Consider the following 17,591-nt stretch of genomic DNA (forward strand, 5'->3'; position numbering starts at 1 on the left):
TATTGTTATTTATTTTTAGGTATCTTTTTATAGTTCATCTGGATTACATGTATACAGATCAACACTTTAATAGTTTGCATTTATGGTCTGCATGGAATCTACCTTATTAATATTTGAGAAATGAAAGCAACAGTGAGCAAATTGAACAAGAACTCCAGGAGAAACTCCTCAATACCTTCACCCTTGAAAATATTGTAATTTGAGTAGGGAAAAAACAAGGAATCCATTAATATGCTACCACACTGATGCCCAAGCCACCCGCATACCTGATTGCCTAGCAGCTTTGACAATATTCAATAATATAGACAAGGTAATGACACCAGGCTTCGTTCTTCCTTATGGTAATGTATGAATTGGTTTAAAGATTTGAAGGAGGTTGGGGAAGGGTTGCTGCTAATAATCAAAATGTGTATACAGGTAGATCGCATCTTATGCCAATTTCACTTATGCCATTTGCAACTTTATGCGGATCGCCAAAAATTGATTAAATTATAAAGGGGCGAGAGGGCGGAAAACTTGCCTGGAAAGGCTACCTGATATCTCACAAGACCTTCCCAAAGCCCAGTAAGCAGTGAGGTTACAAAAGCTACCTGCTTTGCATGGGAGGGAGTAAAGGCTGCTCAGTGCCGGGTTCAAACAGGTTAGGATGGTAGCACAGGGCTCTTCCCTACACCAGTCTGGCTTTTTTCTGCTTATACATGCAATGGCCAGCAACATAATCCTGCATAATATGTAATCTACCTGCAAGTGGTCCAGTATTTCAGTGATGGGAGAACAATGTATTTGGTGGCATAAGCAAATTCTGGAAAAGGTAATACAGTGGTATCTCGGTTCTTGAACAAAATCCGTTCTGGAAGCCTGTTCGGCTTCCGAAACGTTCAAAAACCGAGGCGCGGTTTCCCATTGGTTGCAAGAGCTTCTTGCACTCGGCGGAAGCCGCGTCATACATTTCGGTTCCAAAAAACGTTCAAAAGCAGAAGCATTTACTTCTGGGTTTTTGGCGTTCGAGAACCTAAATGTATGGCAAGAGAGGTGTTCAGGAACCGAGGTCCCACTGTAGTAATGAAATAAAAATATTAAAATTTCAGTCCAGAGCTTTAGTTTATGCAAATTATAGAACACATTAGCACCACTTCCTATTAAATTTCAGCTACTTCAATGGACCTGTGACCATAACTGTAAGCTTTGTATCAAGTATGTACTCATAAGCTATACACTAAAAAAGCATGTAGAATTACAGTAATGACCAAAGAGTCTAGGATGTGGCTTTCACTTCTAAACTACATTTTAAAAAGGAGCATTTCAGAAGAGTTAAATTCTTTCAGGTTTTACGAAGCTTAATGAGCCCAAAGTTCCATTGTGTTCTGGTGTGTTTAAATACAGACATATTGCTGCTGTCAGTATGTCTGAGTTAGTCCACTTAAAGAAACAATATGGCAACTTGTGTATATATGCCAAGAGGCTCATAACCAGAAGTACTGGTATAAAGATTATGCATATTGATGGAGTAAACAGAACCTTTAGTATCTGCTGAGATAAGTAAAGCAGAACAAAGGTTTAAACATACATGTTTCTTAGTTCAGAAAGACCTATTTTTGGCCTATTTTCTGCTCTTCACAATCACAAATCTAAATTACATTCCTCAAGAAAAGGTAATGCATTTAACAATTCCCTTTATCCCTCACATAACATGTATTGCAAAATTTCACCTAATGAGGACAGTAACTGACCAAGCACCCACATGCTTATAGATAAATTTGTCGATTTTGTTACCTGCCCAGAAACCAGAGCGACACCGAGAAAAGGGGGTAGGCATTTTAGCAGCTAGGCTGAAGACAAGCACAGCATGAGAAGATGGCCTAGATTCTAAATGCCAACCCTGACAGACTGATTCACACTTAAACATGCACACACTTATCTGCAGAATATAACAGATATGGTCAAATATCCAGTGTATTTTTCATGAGTGTTAATTACATATTTAAGTTAGGTTTTCAGCGTTCCAAGTTGCTTCAATTTTTTAATAAATAAACTAATGCAGAAGACACTCGGTTACATTACTCATGTTTTGAATAATACCCAGTGGCGTAGCGTGGGTTGTCAGCACCCAGGGCAAGGCAAGTAATTTGCGCCCCCTAACCCGTGGATTTGCGCCCCCAACCCATGGATTTGTGCCCCCTAACCCTAACCCCCAGATGTTGTGTCCGGTGCGTCCGGCCCCCCTGCACCCCCCACGCTACGCCACTGATAATACCATACCATTTGGAATTTATTTGTACCTACATTAGGTGCTTTTTACTACTTACATTCAGCAAACAAGTATTTTTCATTTCAGCGGTTTTTTGTCTCAATTAGGATTCTCCCATGTGATCTCCCCCCCCCCCCATGTTTTGCAAGAAAGCCTACTTCTGAAAGCACTTCCAGATGAAATAAAAAGCACTGGTGTCTTACCATTGGTGTCTGTAATTGTTACCCGAGCTCTCGTGCTGTCATTCCCAAGCCTGTTGCTTGCTTTGCATGTATATTCTCCAGCGTCAGCCAGTGAAGCCCTAGAAATGCGAAGTTCTGAGAACGTCCTAAGGGAAAACAGGAACAATCAGGATTACACCATGTTATGGCTATTGGGTGGTTGCTCGAGAGCGATCAGGCAAGATGCCTCACTGGTCTTTTCAAAAGCTTTATTATTGGTGCTAAAACCTTTACAATGCAGAACGCCTCTATTCCATGTCTTGCTCACTCACTAGCAGAATCTGAGAGTGGGCGGTCCTTAAACTTTCCCCAGCAGAGTAGTTTCTTGACCCCCAGCCTACGCCTCCCCTCTCTGCATGAAAGCCTACTGCGCAAGGAAGGCTTGGGTAAAGGGGGACCTCCCTCCTCCCCACTTTGCTCAGGCATGGTGTGCTGGCACTGCCTCGCCTCCTCTGAGCCCTGCATCTCCTCCCCACTAGAACGCCCTCCCTTCAGATGTGAAGGAAATAACCAGCTATCTTCTTTTTAAACGACATCTTTAGGGAAGCTTTTAATGTTTGATGTATTACAGTATTTTAATTTTTTGGGGAAGCCGCCCAGAGTGACTGGGGAAGCCTAGCCAGATGGGCAGGGTATAAATAAATAAATTATTTATTTATTATTATTATTATTTATTATTATTATTATTATTATATTAGGCTCAATATGAGGTACAACTTATTGTACCTGACTCCTAGGGAGACTAGTTCACTAGTGAGAGATTGCATCCCTATGAACAATGGCAATGCCCTTCCTGGCCCCCAATCTGCATTGGTAGTGCATGAAGCATCCTGGAGGAGGCACAGTTGAGAAAGTACAGGTGTGAGGTCTCCTCCGCCAGCCTTCCCTGCACAGACATGGAGCAAAGCTCTTAAAAATACTTTTGCCATGATCAATCAGACTCAGTTTGTGGTTGCAGACTCTTACCAAACCATTTGTCACTACCTTTGACACAGTGACAGATGAGGACAACAGAGCATTTATTTGGTTTTAATTGTAAGAAGCAAAAAATGTTTTGTGTACCACAAAAAAAAGGTTAAGTGCTTTCTTGATTCTGGCTGCTGTGTGGGATGGAAGATTGCAGCCATTACAATAAGCTTTCCATATGTTAGTTCTTCGAAATGAAGCTCTGTTCTTTCTCACTCTAGCAAATGACATATGCCAAGATCAGCAGCATGGAGGACATATGTGCCTTGATACTTGATCCAATAGCATTTGAACAGGAAGAACACACTAAAAACACCAATGTTTCATGAATCCGATTTCATGAACCTGGAAATCCAAGGGCATGAAACTAAAGTATAAGCTATCTTCTCTCCTTCCCCTGTGCATGCTGACATTACTTCAGGAAATGCAATCTTCAATACAGTGGTACCTCAGGTTACATACGCTTCAGGTTACATACTCCGCTAACCCAGAAATAGTGCTTCAGGTTAAGAACTTTGCTTCAGGTTGAGAACAGAAATTGTGCTCCGGCGGCGCGGCAGCAGCAGGAGGCCCCATTCGCTAAAGTGGTGCTTCAGGTTAAGAACAGTTTCAGGTTAAGTACAGACCTCCGGAACGAATTAAGTACTTAACCCGAGGTATCACTGTAGCTTTGCTTCTCATCATCTGCATGAGGCAATCTCTAGAAGAGAAATTGCAAAGGAAGAACCAAGGCATATTGCTACCTCTGGGGAAGACTATGCAAAGCAAGGCTCAACCAATTACTGTACTAATATTCCTGTCCTCAGAACAGAGGGTCCTGGTTGCGCTTGGGATCCAAGAGCTCACCTGACAGGGTTAAAATGGGGGGGGGGGAGGAGGAGTAGGAAGTCCTGGCCATTCCCCAGGGATCATGCCTGGTGGTTGTAGCCAATAGCCAGTAGGTGGCGTGATCCCAGGGGCTGTAAAAACAGCAGTGTGATGTAAGTGGGGCACTTGCATTTGCACGGCTGAACACCCGCCCACCTTCCCTAGTTTAGTTAGAGTTGCTTGGCCTTGCTTTGGTTTGGGTCGCCTGTTTTGGAACAGGGGCTGGGTAGGAATTTTTTCCATTTGGCAGATTGGCTTTAGCCATTTGGTTTTCTCCTACCCCTTAGCAAATCGCCACAACTTGTAAGGTGGCGGTTAGGCATTGGCTCAGTTGGGTTGTGGGGAGGGGAGGTGCGGCCATCACCTGCCCCTCCAGGAACTGGGTATTCCGTTAAAGGAATCTGGGGGTCCTGGATCTCGTCCGAAGTCCGCTTGAGGGGCTAGGGCCATGCCAGGACCACAGGAACCCCGGGGTGAGCTTAGGTTGGTCCTCATCGACCTAGCTCCCTCGTTTGGTTTACCCCATTCGACGATCACCCTGAGAGGTGGAGTCAGTTATAGTGGCGAGTCAATGCCTAAGCCAGTAACGCTCACGTGGTTGTATTTCAATAAAGGTGTGGCCAAAATTTGCCCCAAAACTTAAACTAATATAATTGTCCGTGTGTATTTATTTTGGGGGTGTGCCTTGTGGCCTCAAGATGAAAACTACAGCATGGTGGTTAGAGAAACTGGAAACTGGGAGAATAGGGTTTGAATCTGTACTTGGGTATGAAGCTCACTGGTTGACCTTAGGCCAGTCACTGCCTCTCAGCATAACTTGTGGTGATTAAGTGAAGGGGGGGGGGGGAGAGACCATGTACACCGCCCTGAGCTCCTTGGAGAAAAGGGTGGGATATAAATTCAATGAAAATAAAACACTGCAGGAATTAATGTGCACCTTTACTCAAGTATGGGAGGCAGACGTCAGGGCTTGCCTGCACAAAAAAATATAATTTTCTTTGTGAAATGCTTATTTTTCAAGTAGTTTGCACTAACATTTTAGCTTCATGGTCACTCTGTGATGTAGGTGAGGCAACCAACTATTTATGAGATTTATTGAGTTTCATAGCTAATTGGGGATTTTAAAATGCCCAAACTGGATAATGTCATTGTGGCATGGTAATAGCTTTGGATATGGACATCACCATTATTAATGATTAAAAACTGATCCAGCCACATTAATAAAAACTGGAGCTAACACCCATGGACCTATGCATGAGATTGATCACATATTCGCAGACTCTGCTAATAGTATCTAGGCCAGCCTTTGCCAACTGGTGTTCTCCAGCTCAGCAACTGGAGGGCATCTGGGTTAGCTAACGTTGGTCTAGGTCCATGAGCATCCAAGAGAGGATGGGAATGTTTCCCTTTCAGAACACAACACAACACCTAGAAAGAAAATAATGAAAAGCCTCAACACCTTCCCCAAAGAGTTATTATGTTTTGTGTGTCCAAAGCACTGTGGATGCAAATCTTCCTAACTGGGTTTAAAACAGTTTGGTTCTGTTGGTCCATGCTAATATGGATAATAACGATAAAGCAATGTATGTGCCTTGGAACAAATATAAGGATTATATAAGAGCTACAATGTTGTTATTATGAAGCAAGGTATAACAGCAGCACCATCATAAAACCATTCAGTGAAACTGAACTGATAATCTATTTCCATTAATTTGCACACATCACAATGCACTGTTGGGCACAAGGAGGTAATTAATGCAGTAGATGCCCACTCTGTGGTGAATAATTCAATTTTCCTCTTACAACTCAGCTTCTTAGATACATCACTATATACTTACTTTTGTTTTTTGGGGCTCTTGATCTTGATGTTCTCCGGTCTATTTTTTTTTGTTATTTCCTTTTCATTTTTTAACCATTTGAATTTGAGAGAGGTGTGCTCAGAAATGGCTTCACATCTGAGAATTAATGTTTGACCCACAACTGATTCCTGGCTTTTCATCTCCTTCAATTTAGGAGGCACAGCTAAAAAAGAAAGAAAGAAAAAAGAATGTTTAAGTGACTAGTTAGCTCTTGTTTTTCCCTTTTCAAAGACAAAAGGTGACTCATCTGAACAATTCAGGGTGTTCTAAGATTCATAAAGATCATTTGACATTTTTTTTTACAAGAATAGTGAGGAGAGGAGTGGAGCAGTCAAGCATCAAGAGCCAGGGAACAAATGAGAACCATTAATTCATGGTAGCCATGTGGATATATTAAGAGCATTATCACATACAAAGAATAAATTGTAGTTTAACAAAAAGAAAAAGAAAAGTTTATGCGGATGTTCAGTGTAACCAAAGTTGCATGGGTTCAAAAATAATGTTCTTTTTAGCATGTCTTTAAAACACCTATTTCTACTTGAGGAGGTGAAATATTTTACAGGGAGACTAATTTCATTGGATTATAAAGCCACATATTTATACAAGCATCTACTGCAAAGTAGCAATGAATAGATGGCAGATACAGATATCTCCCCAACACTACATCCTAAGGTGATATCGGTTAGTAGAATACCCATGAACATATGGGCAAAAGTAAGGGTACAGCTAGTGAATTAGTTATTACACTAACCGTTTAAACAACACATATAAAGCATGATTGCCCCCTCTAATCTGATGAACGCGGGTGGCGCTGTGGGTTAAAGCCTTAGCGCCTAGGGCTTGCCGATCGAAAGGTCGGCGGTTCGAATCCCCGCGGCGGGGTGCGCTCCTGTTGTTCGGTCCCAGCGCCTACCAACCTAGCAGTTCGAAAGCACTCTCAGGTGCAAGTAGATAAATAGGGACTGCTTACTAGCAGGAAGGTAAACAGCGTTTCCGTGTGCGGCTCTGGCTCGCCAGAGCAGCAATGTCACGCTGGCCACGTGACCTGGAAGTGTCTTCGGACAGCGCTGGCCCCCGGCCTCTTTGAGTGAGATGGGCGCACAACCCTAGAGTCTGTCAAGACTGGCCCGTACGGGCAGGGGTACCTTTACCTTTTAATCTGATGAACGGACCATAAACACTCCGCTAAAGAAACTAGGTGAATTGAGATGTGCTTCATTTCCAGTTGGTGACTTTGGCTTCAAAACCCCCAAAACCCAAAGCACTTAAAAAAATTTTTTTAAACCTCTCTATGAACTTTCAAGAATACAAACCATGCAGATGGATCTTAAACACTTTGTGTTAATGTTGAGCGGTGTTTCCCAAACTTGGGTCTCCAGCTGGTTTGTTGTGGACTACAACTCCCATCATCCCTAGCTAGGAGGACCAGTGGTCAGGGATGATTGGAAATGTAGTCCAAAATCAGCTGGAGACCCAAGCTTGGGAAAAACTGATGTAGACAATCAGCCTGTAGCACATGTGCATACAAAACCAACAGCTAATGGTGCATTCAAACTGGAAAGATGTATGTCAGTTGATTGTTGTGTATACAAAGGGAAGGTCAGGCCTATCCCTGTGAAAGAGAAAAAATGAGGCAGCTCTGGTTCTAATGGATCCTTGGCAACCCCAAACTTCTCTTGAACACCTCTGTTAATCTCCTCCTGCTGCTTGGGGCATTTAAGACAGCTTTTTTCAGGGTTCAGGTATATTCAATAGTGTAGGCAGCATATTCTCTGCAGACCTCCATCAGAACTTATACCACTTCTCAGTGCCCTCAGCTAGCCCTCAATGGTAGGATTGCAGCCTTAGTCCATTATTCACCATTGAAACAAATGAAAGACAATGTTCCTAGGTTCAATATATCCTCTTAATAATAAATTAGGTGAGAATGGTTTACATTTTTGATATAATAAACTTGTTGTTTAGGCTGTCACTCAATTCACATAGCAAATGCACTATTCTGAACAGAAATCTATTTGGATGGTTCATATTCGTTTGTTACAGAAAACTCTCTAGGCTCTTCACTTTTGCAGTAATATTATCAGGCTTCAAATGTTTTGCAACCACTTTAATCAATTCCCACTACTATAATGTTGACATTTACCAACATTTGTTAAAAGAGCACATGCCAAAATGATCTGATTTCCCCCCTTTTTTTTACTATTGTGCACCAATTAATACGCAAAAGCATTTATAGTTTCCACCAACTAAAATAACAATTAGTGAACATCAGGAATGACATCCTAAGAATAAAGCATTTCAGCTTCTAGAAAAATAGCTCCTTTTAAAGCAAACGTTGCTGGCAAATCAATTTGCTTATAAGGTAAATGCACCATTTGTGGAGTTCTGATCCTTCGCAGAGCAAGAAGACATGGGACAGAGCTGTTTTAAAATAATTTTTGTAACTTTACATGATATGCCACGAGACAGTCAAAAACAAACTCAGAGAGAAAGAAGAAAGAAAGAAAAGCTGTTAAGAATGCCCAAGGGAATATCCTCAAAGCAGCAGTGTTCATATTAAGGTAAAGTGAGTGTGTTTCATACACATTCCATGCCTGAAAATTGACTGAAATACTGCACAGTCTCATATGGAACGGGGAAAAAACTAGACAGACAGACATCCAAATCTACCTTAGAGATTTCTTACTTCCCCCTCAATATGATCCTCCATGTCCCTCTTTTAACATGATTAATTTCCAAAGAAATCTACCCAGGAAGAAATGAGAGAAATGATCTTGCAGAAATCAGCCCCGAACTTGGCAGACCACAGTTCTATTCTTTGCTCCATCATGAGTCATTGACTGACCTTGTACTAGTCACTTAGCTGCTGTGGTTTTACAATATTGCAAGGCCAGATCAGTTAAACTTCAAAGGAAGGTGCATGGGAAGAAAGTGAGCTGCAAATTACAAAGCTTGGCTGCCTTTGCAGACCTAAGTTGAGAGGAAGTCCCTCTGAACTCAGTGAAGCCTACTTCTGAATAAAAGTAAGATTGGCCAGCTCAAACAGCCACCATATCATGATTTTCTCTGGTTGTAAACCCCCTGTAGCCATTGTTTTGTAGGCAAATGGTCTTTTGTAAGGCACCACATTTCATCATGCTTGTTTAACATAACAAACCTTAATAATAATAATAATAATAATAATAATAATATTTTTTATTTATACCCCGCTCTCCCCAGCCAAAGCCGGGCTCAGGGCGGCTAACAAGCAATAATAAAAACAAGTTGAATCAATACAATTTAAAAACAAGATTAAAATACAACAATTAAAATATTGAAACATTAAAATATTAAAGTGCAGCCTCATCACAGGAGGAGAAAGGAAATAGAAAAAAGAAAGAGGGGGAGGGAATCAAAGCCAAAAGCCAGGAGGAACAACTCTGTCTTACAGGCCCTGCGGAAAGAAATCAGATCCTGCAGGGCCCTGGTCTCAAGAGGCAGAGCATTCCACCAGGCCGGAGCCAGTGCTGAAAAGGCCCTGCCTCTGGTTGAACCCAATCTAACTTCCTTAGGGCCCGGGACCACTAGGGTGTTGCTGTTTATGGACCTTGAGGCTCTCCGTGGGGCATACTGGGAGAGGCAGTCCTGTAGGTACGAGGGTCCTAGGCCGTGAAGGGCTTTAAAGGTCAAAAGCAGCACCTTAAATCTGACCCTGTACTCCACCAGGAGCCAGTGCAGCTGGAAAAGCACTGGGTGAATATGCTCCCATGGCAGAGACCCCGTGAGGAGCCTCGCTGCTGCATTCTGCACCCGCTGGAGTTCCTGGGACAGCTTCAAGGGCAGCCCCGCGTAGAGCGAATTACAGTAGTCAAGCCTGGAGGTGACTGTCGCATGCATCACTGTGGCCAGGTCAGGGCAGGAAAGGTAAGGGATCAACTGCTTGATGCGGCTTGCCAACTGCTTGCCTATAGCTTGTGGTTAGTAAAGACAGTTTAACCACATTCTGCAAATATACTTGTTATCATGTCTTCCTCTTGACAAGAGAGAGGTTTGGTTTTTTAAAGTCAAACAGGATCAGCCATTAATCTGCTGCAAGCTGTTTTCAATGGCATAATTTAGTATAGGCATATCTAAGGAAATTAACGCTTTGACACTATTATCTCTGCTTAAGAGGAGAATCTCCCAGCCCTCTTCTAGTGTACAGCAAATGTTAAATATTAAGTAGTAAGCAGTAGTAGCAATATACAACCTACTTGGTAAAAAATTTGTTTCCACTAAACAAATAACAAATTTTTCAAGATAAAATAATGGCGGATCCAGCTTGGTCCTTAACATGAACTGGGATTAAGTCTCATAATTTATTTCACTTAACACACTGTCAGTCACTAGCACCCAGATCTCCTATATCTTTTTAATGATATATTTTTATACTGTCCTTTGCCTAAAAATCTGCAAGGCTGTATACAATAAAAATAAAATAATTCATAATGCAGTATCTAAAACCAGTTCTCATAAAATGCCATATTTATTTGCTGTATAAGTTGACTAATCATATATAGCTGAGATTGTATATACTGTACAGAAAAAACATTTGCTATATACAGAAGAGATGTTTTGCATGTGCCTCCGTATTAAGTTACTTAAGCCAAATCCTCATGTCAGGAATAGATAACAGAACTTTCAGAGCAGAAGGTGGTTTCCACGGAGACTTAACCCTAGGCACAGCCCCCTCTCCCAATTACACATTACTGCCCAATACATTTATGTGCCTCAACTCTCTGCTTTAGCTGCCAAACTCTCTGGTTTCTCCAATGAACCTCTGAAACATCCACAGTAGGTAAAGTGATTCCTTTTATTAGAATACACAGAATATTGCTATATGCAGTAAAACATAAATTTCTCCGGATGAAAATGGAAAATTCACAGAGAGCTTCAGATATAAATCATGTTACTTAGGCCATATTTAACCTTCAAAACAAAGAAAGCAAGCAATAAAGTCAATAAAGAACTCTTTAAGTCCCAAATGCTGGGGACCCAAACCACACGAGGAGGTCCTAAATCCATATTTAAGACTTAACAATTTACCATATATTAAGGAATGCAAAGCAAGCACATAATCTATTTCCTCTTTTGAGAGCTACAAACACTCAGAAAGAAAGAAGGGGTGTCTGCATTTCTCATAAGGGGTGTGCTTGCTTTGCATTCCTTAACATTTGGTAAATTGCTATGTTTTACACAGTCCATAGGCTAATAGGTTGCTATAGAATTAATATATTGCCTCTTTTCAAATCAAGACATGATCCAGAAACTATTTTATCCGTACAGGTTTTTTTAAAGGGGTTGTGCCTAAGCACCACATGGCCAGACAGCCAATCTTCCTGACTGCTTAAAAAACAAACAAAACCCTTTAAATTTTGTTCAGTTATTTTGATGGGACAAAAATAACAGGCCTTATAATCATTCCAAAAACTTACATAGTAAGACCCTGTATGATAGTGAGGGGTAAAACTCAACTTTTTCACAAATTTGCAAACTGTTTAGGTAACGATCTCAAGACTTAGTAAGAACCAAGATAAGAACCAAGACTTCTGAGGAGAAAATGCTTCCGAGTTCTAGAGATGCTTTGTAAACATACAGGAGACTAATAATCTAAATGGTTAGCTACTTTTGCTTTGTAGAGGGAAATAACCATTCAGATTTATCCTATTAAGCCCTCTCAGTGCATTTTTAAAAGTTGCTCATATAGTCTCAGAGCCGATCTACATTTTTCCATCCATTCCTAAGCAAGAGACTTGTATTGGGTCTTTCCTGGAACAGGAGACCTGTTCCTCTTGTCTCCAGAGTCCTTAAATATGTCCTTTACACTTGTCTTTGAAACACAGAGAGAAGCTGGATGGACCAATTAAAGAACAAGCCTCATGTTTGGGGTAGTGACCCCTAAGTTCAATGTGTGCCTTACAATGTGTGTCTAACCTTGCTGAGAGTTGGTATGGGCAGCATTCATTAAAATGGTTAACCTACATCCATGTCTCTCCATGGCAAAGTATATATTTAGAATCCAAAACAAGCTCAAGGGAATGAGCTCTTTTAAACCATTCTGGTATGGAAATAAAGCAACATTAATTTCAGACCTGCTTAAATCCATGTGGTGTTTGCATTTAAAAATCTCAAGTCTGAGACTTTAAATACACTCATAATTGAATTCATGAGTGTGTAAATGAGCACCTGATTTAGAGACAGGTTTACCCTCGCTAGGTGAATTACTACACGCGATAAAGCCACAAAAAATCCATAGTACAGGATCAATATACTCTTAACAGATTTCTTAGAAGAGCTTCAGGCAGACACCAGGAAACGACTTTAGCGGAAGTTTCCAACATAACATTATGAAAGACATTATAAAGAGAGAGAAAAAAATGTATCCTCTTTTAAAGTCATCCAAGTTGGTGGCCATCGCTGTCTCCTGGGGAAATGAGTCCTATAGTTTAACTATGTGCTGCATGAATTAGGACAGTGGTACCTTGGTTGTCACTGGGACGCGGGTGGCGCTGTGGGTTAAACCACAGAGCCTAGGACTTGCCGATCAGAAGGTCGGCAGTTCGAATCCCCACAACAGGGTGAGCTCCTGTTGCTCGGTTCCTGCTCCTGCCCACCTAGCAGTTCGAAAGCACGTCAAAGTGCAAGTAGATAAATAGGTACCGCTCTGGCAGGAAGGTAAACGGCATTTCCGTGTGCTGCTCTGGTTTCCCAGAAGCGGCTTAGTCATGCTCGCCACATGACCCGGAAGCTGTACACAGGCTCCCTCGGCCAATAAAGCGAGATGAGTGCCGCAACCCCAGAGTTGGTCACGACTGGACCTAATGGTCAGGGGTCCCTTTACCTTTACCTTACCTTGGTTGTCGAACTGCTTGGCTCCTGAACAAATCGGCTCACGGATGCCGCAAACCCGGAAGTGAGTTTTTGCAAACGTTTTTCAGAAGCTGAACGTCCGACGCAGCTTCCGATTGAGTGCAGGAAGCTCCTGCAGCCAATCGGAAGCTGCGCCTTGGTTTTCGAACGGTTCCGGGAGTCGGACAGATGCCCGGAACGGATAAAGTTTGACAACCAAAGTACCACTGTACTTTATTTTATCCATCCTGACTCTTCCAACACTCAGCGTCACTGGATGTCCAAAAGTTCTAGTGCTGTGAGAGAGGGAAAGAAAAAATTTCTCTGCCAACTTTCTCTATGTGATGTATTATTTTATGAACTTCTGTCCCCTCTTACAAACCTTTCCTCTAAACTAAGAAGTCCCACACCTTGCAAGCTTTCTTAAGGGAGTCACCCCCATCCCCTTTATCATTTTGGTAGCACTTTTCTGAACCTTTCCCAACACTACAACATCCTTTTTGAGGTGAGTCGATCAGAATTGTACACAGTATTCCAAATGTGGTCACACCATAGATTTGTATAATGGCATAGTTATACTGACAGTCTTATTTTCAATTCATTTCCTCATGATCCCTAGCACGGGTCAGTAGTTATCATGTCACAAAAAAGTACTAAGTAAGAACTGACCAACAGCTGCTGAATGTCTACATGTAATCATTTAAGCAGACACACAACTGCATAGAATCATAGAATCATAGAGTTGGAAGAGACCACAAGGGCCATCGAGTCCAACCCCCTGCCAAGCAGGAAACACCATCAGAGCACTCCTGACATATGGTTGTCAAGCCTCTGCTTAAAGACCTCCAAAGAAGGAGACTCCACCACACTCCTTGGCAGCAAATTCCACTGTCGAACAGCTCTTACTGTCAGGAAGTTCTTCCTAATGTTTAGGTGGAATCTTCTTTCTTGTAGTTTGGATCCATTGCTCCGTGTCCGCTTCTCTGGAGAAAGCTAGTGTGAACCAGTGTATATTTTGCAATTAAAGTGACAGCCATCTACATTATTTCAAAAAAAGGGTAGCTGTGACAGAAATGCCTGTGAACTTACTGTATCTGTCGCCCGTTTTGTACACTGAGATACCTCTATGCAGTTGTGTCTGTGTACCTGATCACAATGAGAAACTCAGCAGTGTGAATCAGCTGGAGTTTACCTCCCAAGTTAAACAATATTGTTCACACAATCTTAACTTGATTTATTTATTGGCGCCTTGAATATAAACATACATTAAGCTACATTTACTTGCAATGCCAGCACAGCATCCCTGCAACGATGGTGTAATATAATTGTTGGCATAGCATTGCTGATGTTATAGTAAGTATTTTCTCTCTAAATGCTCAAATTCAGCAAAAGCAATGCATTTAGAAAACTGTTCTAATTTGGGGCAATTAGGATGTTATGGCTTGGGAGGGAAGAGAAGAGAAATGGTGGCAAATATCTGCTCCACTGCTTCCCAACAAAGTATTTTAAATACACATGCATGATTCAATGGGCTTTTCCGACGAGAATGTACCCTGCCTTAATTTCCTTAATGGTTTATGAAGCTGCCTTAACTTATATCGTTGGAGGTTTATGGTTGTAAAGATGCTTCTGAAAAGGACACTGAAGGGAATTACTAGGAATGCTGTGCATTTTTCTGCAGCAAAAAACCAGTTTATTAGGAAATCAATCTGAGCACCACCACTAACTTGGCTGGTGGCTCAGTGACTAGAGTATGTTAGAATCTTACTGAGCCTGTATATTTAAAGCTTAAATATATACAAAGTAAGCACCACGAAGATTTGGATGATTCTAGTTTTACTGGAATATACATTGCAACCTTATTTTATCAAAGATAGCTTAGTTATTAATCAATATTGTTTTCTCCCGAATACATAGTTAACAAGGTAGGAAGCAGATTACTTACACTGAGTCCTCAATGAGGCATGTTTGCCTTTTCCATAGTTCAGTGTGGAGCCCCAGTTAGATAAAGCAAGGAGAAGCCTGGGACAGCTCAGCTGATCGAGCACGAGACTCTTAATCACAGGGTTGTGGGTTCAAGCCCCATGTCGGGCGAAAGATTCCTGCATGGAAGGGGGTTGGTCTAGATGCCCTCCAGGCTCCTTTCCAACTCTACAAATTATGAGCCTATGATCCAACAGTCAGTAATTCTCCAGCATTTTGTTTCAGTAAACCTGATCAATAAACTGATACTGATCTGACAAAAGTGAAATGGGAAGATGCTTAGAAGGAAGTGATTAGGAAGAGAAATGTGGGGGGGGGGGGGCAAGGGATAGAAATGTATTTGGGCGGTTTTTGCTTTTAAAAGGAAAAAGCAGCTCAGCTAATCTCACACATCATTAGCCCCCTGCTGGTAGAATTATGAATCCACACACAGAGAGAAGCAGAGGGACACACATTGCTCTAGGAAAATGAGACCCAGGTCAGGTATTTATTGCAGAGTATAGATCAAGTCATTATCTAGGCTGTGGTTCTGTCTGGAATTTGTAGATGATATAATGAAACAGCATAACAGTATTCCCCCCAAAATATATATATATATTGACAGGATTAAATCAAGTTTTGACAATGTAATATTTCAGACTTTGATGCTTTAGAAGAAATTCAAAAAGCACATTTGGAGAGTTATTCTGTTATTTTATTCTTATTAGTTTTTTCTGGGTTACCCAGGGGGGCTGTGCTGTATAAGAACAATAAAGAATAAAAAAACTAGTATGAAAGCCTCAAAAGGAAATGCAAACTCCTGCAATTCATCACAGGAAAGAAGTAAGTTTATAAGATTACAAAAACCTGCACTGAGATAGAGGCTGCTAAATATAGTTACTGTCAGAGATGCTTTCTGTCAATAAGACAGCAATATATCATTAGGGACAAGGTCTGTACTTCTGCATTAGAAACTCAAATTTTTCAACTATATAAATCCATCTCATGCAAACCAAAGTTAGTTAAAAAAAAAAAGCCTAGCAAGTTTTCTTCAATTTGATGTTTAAAATGTAGACAACACATGAGAGGAAGTGAAAAAGGGGGGAGATAATGAGAGGAAGATGGGGAAAGGTACAATTCCTATCTAGATTTTGAACTATGAAAGCTAACATAGTTGGTGTTTTAAATTCTCTCGGTTTTATACATGCCATCCAGTTTTATGCTAGATTCTTTGTAGTGTAATATAGAAGATTTAGCATATCAAGCTGTCTATATATCAGTATGACAAAGAAATGGAAACCTACTTTTTAGTGGTTTTTGCATTAGCTATGGCTAAATATTAATTACAAATCCTGAACTGTAAAATCTAAAGGTTCTAGAGTGTTATGCATGTGTTCAAATGAAATCAAAATTGAATGGCTTATTCTGCGGACATGCCACAAGCAAGAAATATACTGAAAGATTTCTATTTCAAGCAGGCAGCCATCAGTACTAAGAAGTACAGAATATACAGTACAGAAAAGGCAATTCTTAAGGAACAAACAGCTATTCTCTTCTTCCCACCCACCCACCCTGGTCAAATTCTCATTGTTCCTATGCTAGGACTAATTTTTAGGCTTATGCAGAACATATACACTGAAAGTAGAGGAAACATCTGGGGGTTATTATAACACCACTTTGCTAGCCCACAGCATTGTACAAATCCCCGCAGGCAAGGAATCACCCTTGACCTGCCAAACACGATTACTGCAGTCAAGCAACTTCCTTCTGCTGCACAGCTGCTCTCCCCACAGTCAGACGGACTTGCCATGCTCATACTGGCTTCAGGAGGAAACAAGCAAAGAGTCCTTGTTGCCATAGTGAGCACATAAAGACTTCTTGGCTAGGTAAAGTAAATTAAGGATGAGGTCTAGCAGAAGAATTTTGGCTTCAGTACAGTAGGGGAGAGCACAACAAGGCCCCCTGAAATGATTTCAGCCCCATCCTCCCCTTACGGAGCCCCCAACTCTCATAAGCAATGCATACCTCCCACAATTGCTGCTGCATTTCCAGTTTCTACTCCCTTGCATTCACTTTTCCTCGCTACAGATCTTTCCTCACACATCCTTTCTCTTTTCCCCTCTTGCTCCCACTGAGCTCCGTCTTCCTGCTTCAACCTCCTCCAAGTTTTTCATACATAGTCTCCCTAGTTTCCTTCCCCTTCACTAGATGTCTAATTTCATTACAACTTGTGTCACCGCTGCCCCCAAGAACTCTGCACTAATTTATCTCCTCCTTCACATTTCCTCCATGGGTCACTATGCGAGTCCTAGAAGACCCTACCTAAACCACTCAGTCAGAGTCCATAAATTTACTTCGCCCTGAACTAGTTTTGAATACTGGTCTTTTAAGTTTAGTATTATGTTCTATTAAATTAAAGGGGGGGGAAATGTGGCTTGTAGAGTTTTCTGTCATATGTAGGTAATGGTAAAGGGACCCCTGACTGCAAAACGCACCTGGTGCCTGGCTAATTTCTGACACTGCTTATCATTCTCAGCCTTGTCAGCAGTGCCTAGATATTGTCGCAATTTTCGTGAAACTTTGAATTTTCAGCAGCAAGTT

General features: G+C 41.4%; 1 protein-coding gene across 5 annotated transcripts in view; it reads right to left on the minus strand.

Moving 5' to 3' along the window:
* Nucleotides 1-17,591, minus strand: part of NRG1 (neuregulin 1) — a 492,259-nt gene that overhangs the window by 129,881 nt on the left and 344,787 nt on the right. For 4 of the 5 annotated variants that reach the window (XM_083419878.1, XM_083419879.1, XM_083419881.1 and 1 more), the window contains 2 exons: nt 6,141-6,324; nt 2,452-2,576 (listed from right to left, as the gene is read on the minus strand). In XM_083419878.1, coding sequence (XP_083276004.1) covers nt 2,452-2,576; nt 6,141-6,324 — 309 coding nt within the window. Of the gene's footprint in view, nt 1-2,451; nt 2,577-6,140; nt 6,325-17,591 lie in introns of those variants that run through there. The other variant, XM_083419883.1, reaches the window with a different exon arrangement.

This window comes from Podarcis tiliguerta (genome assembly GCF_965153285.1).
Source record: "Podarcis tiliguerta genome assembly, chromosome: 17".
Taxonomy (NCBI): Eukaryota; Metazoa; Chordata; class Lepidosauria; order Squamata; family Lacertidae; genus Podarcis; species Podarcis tiliguerta.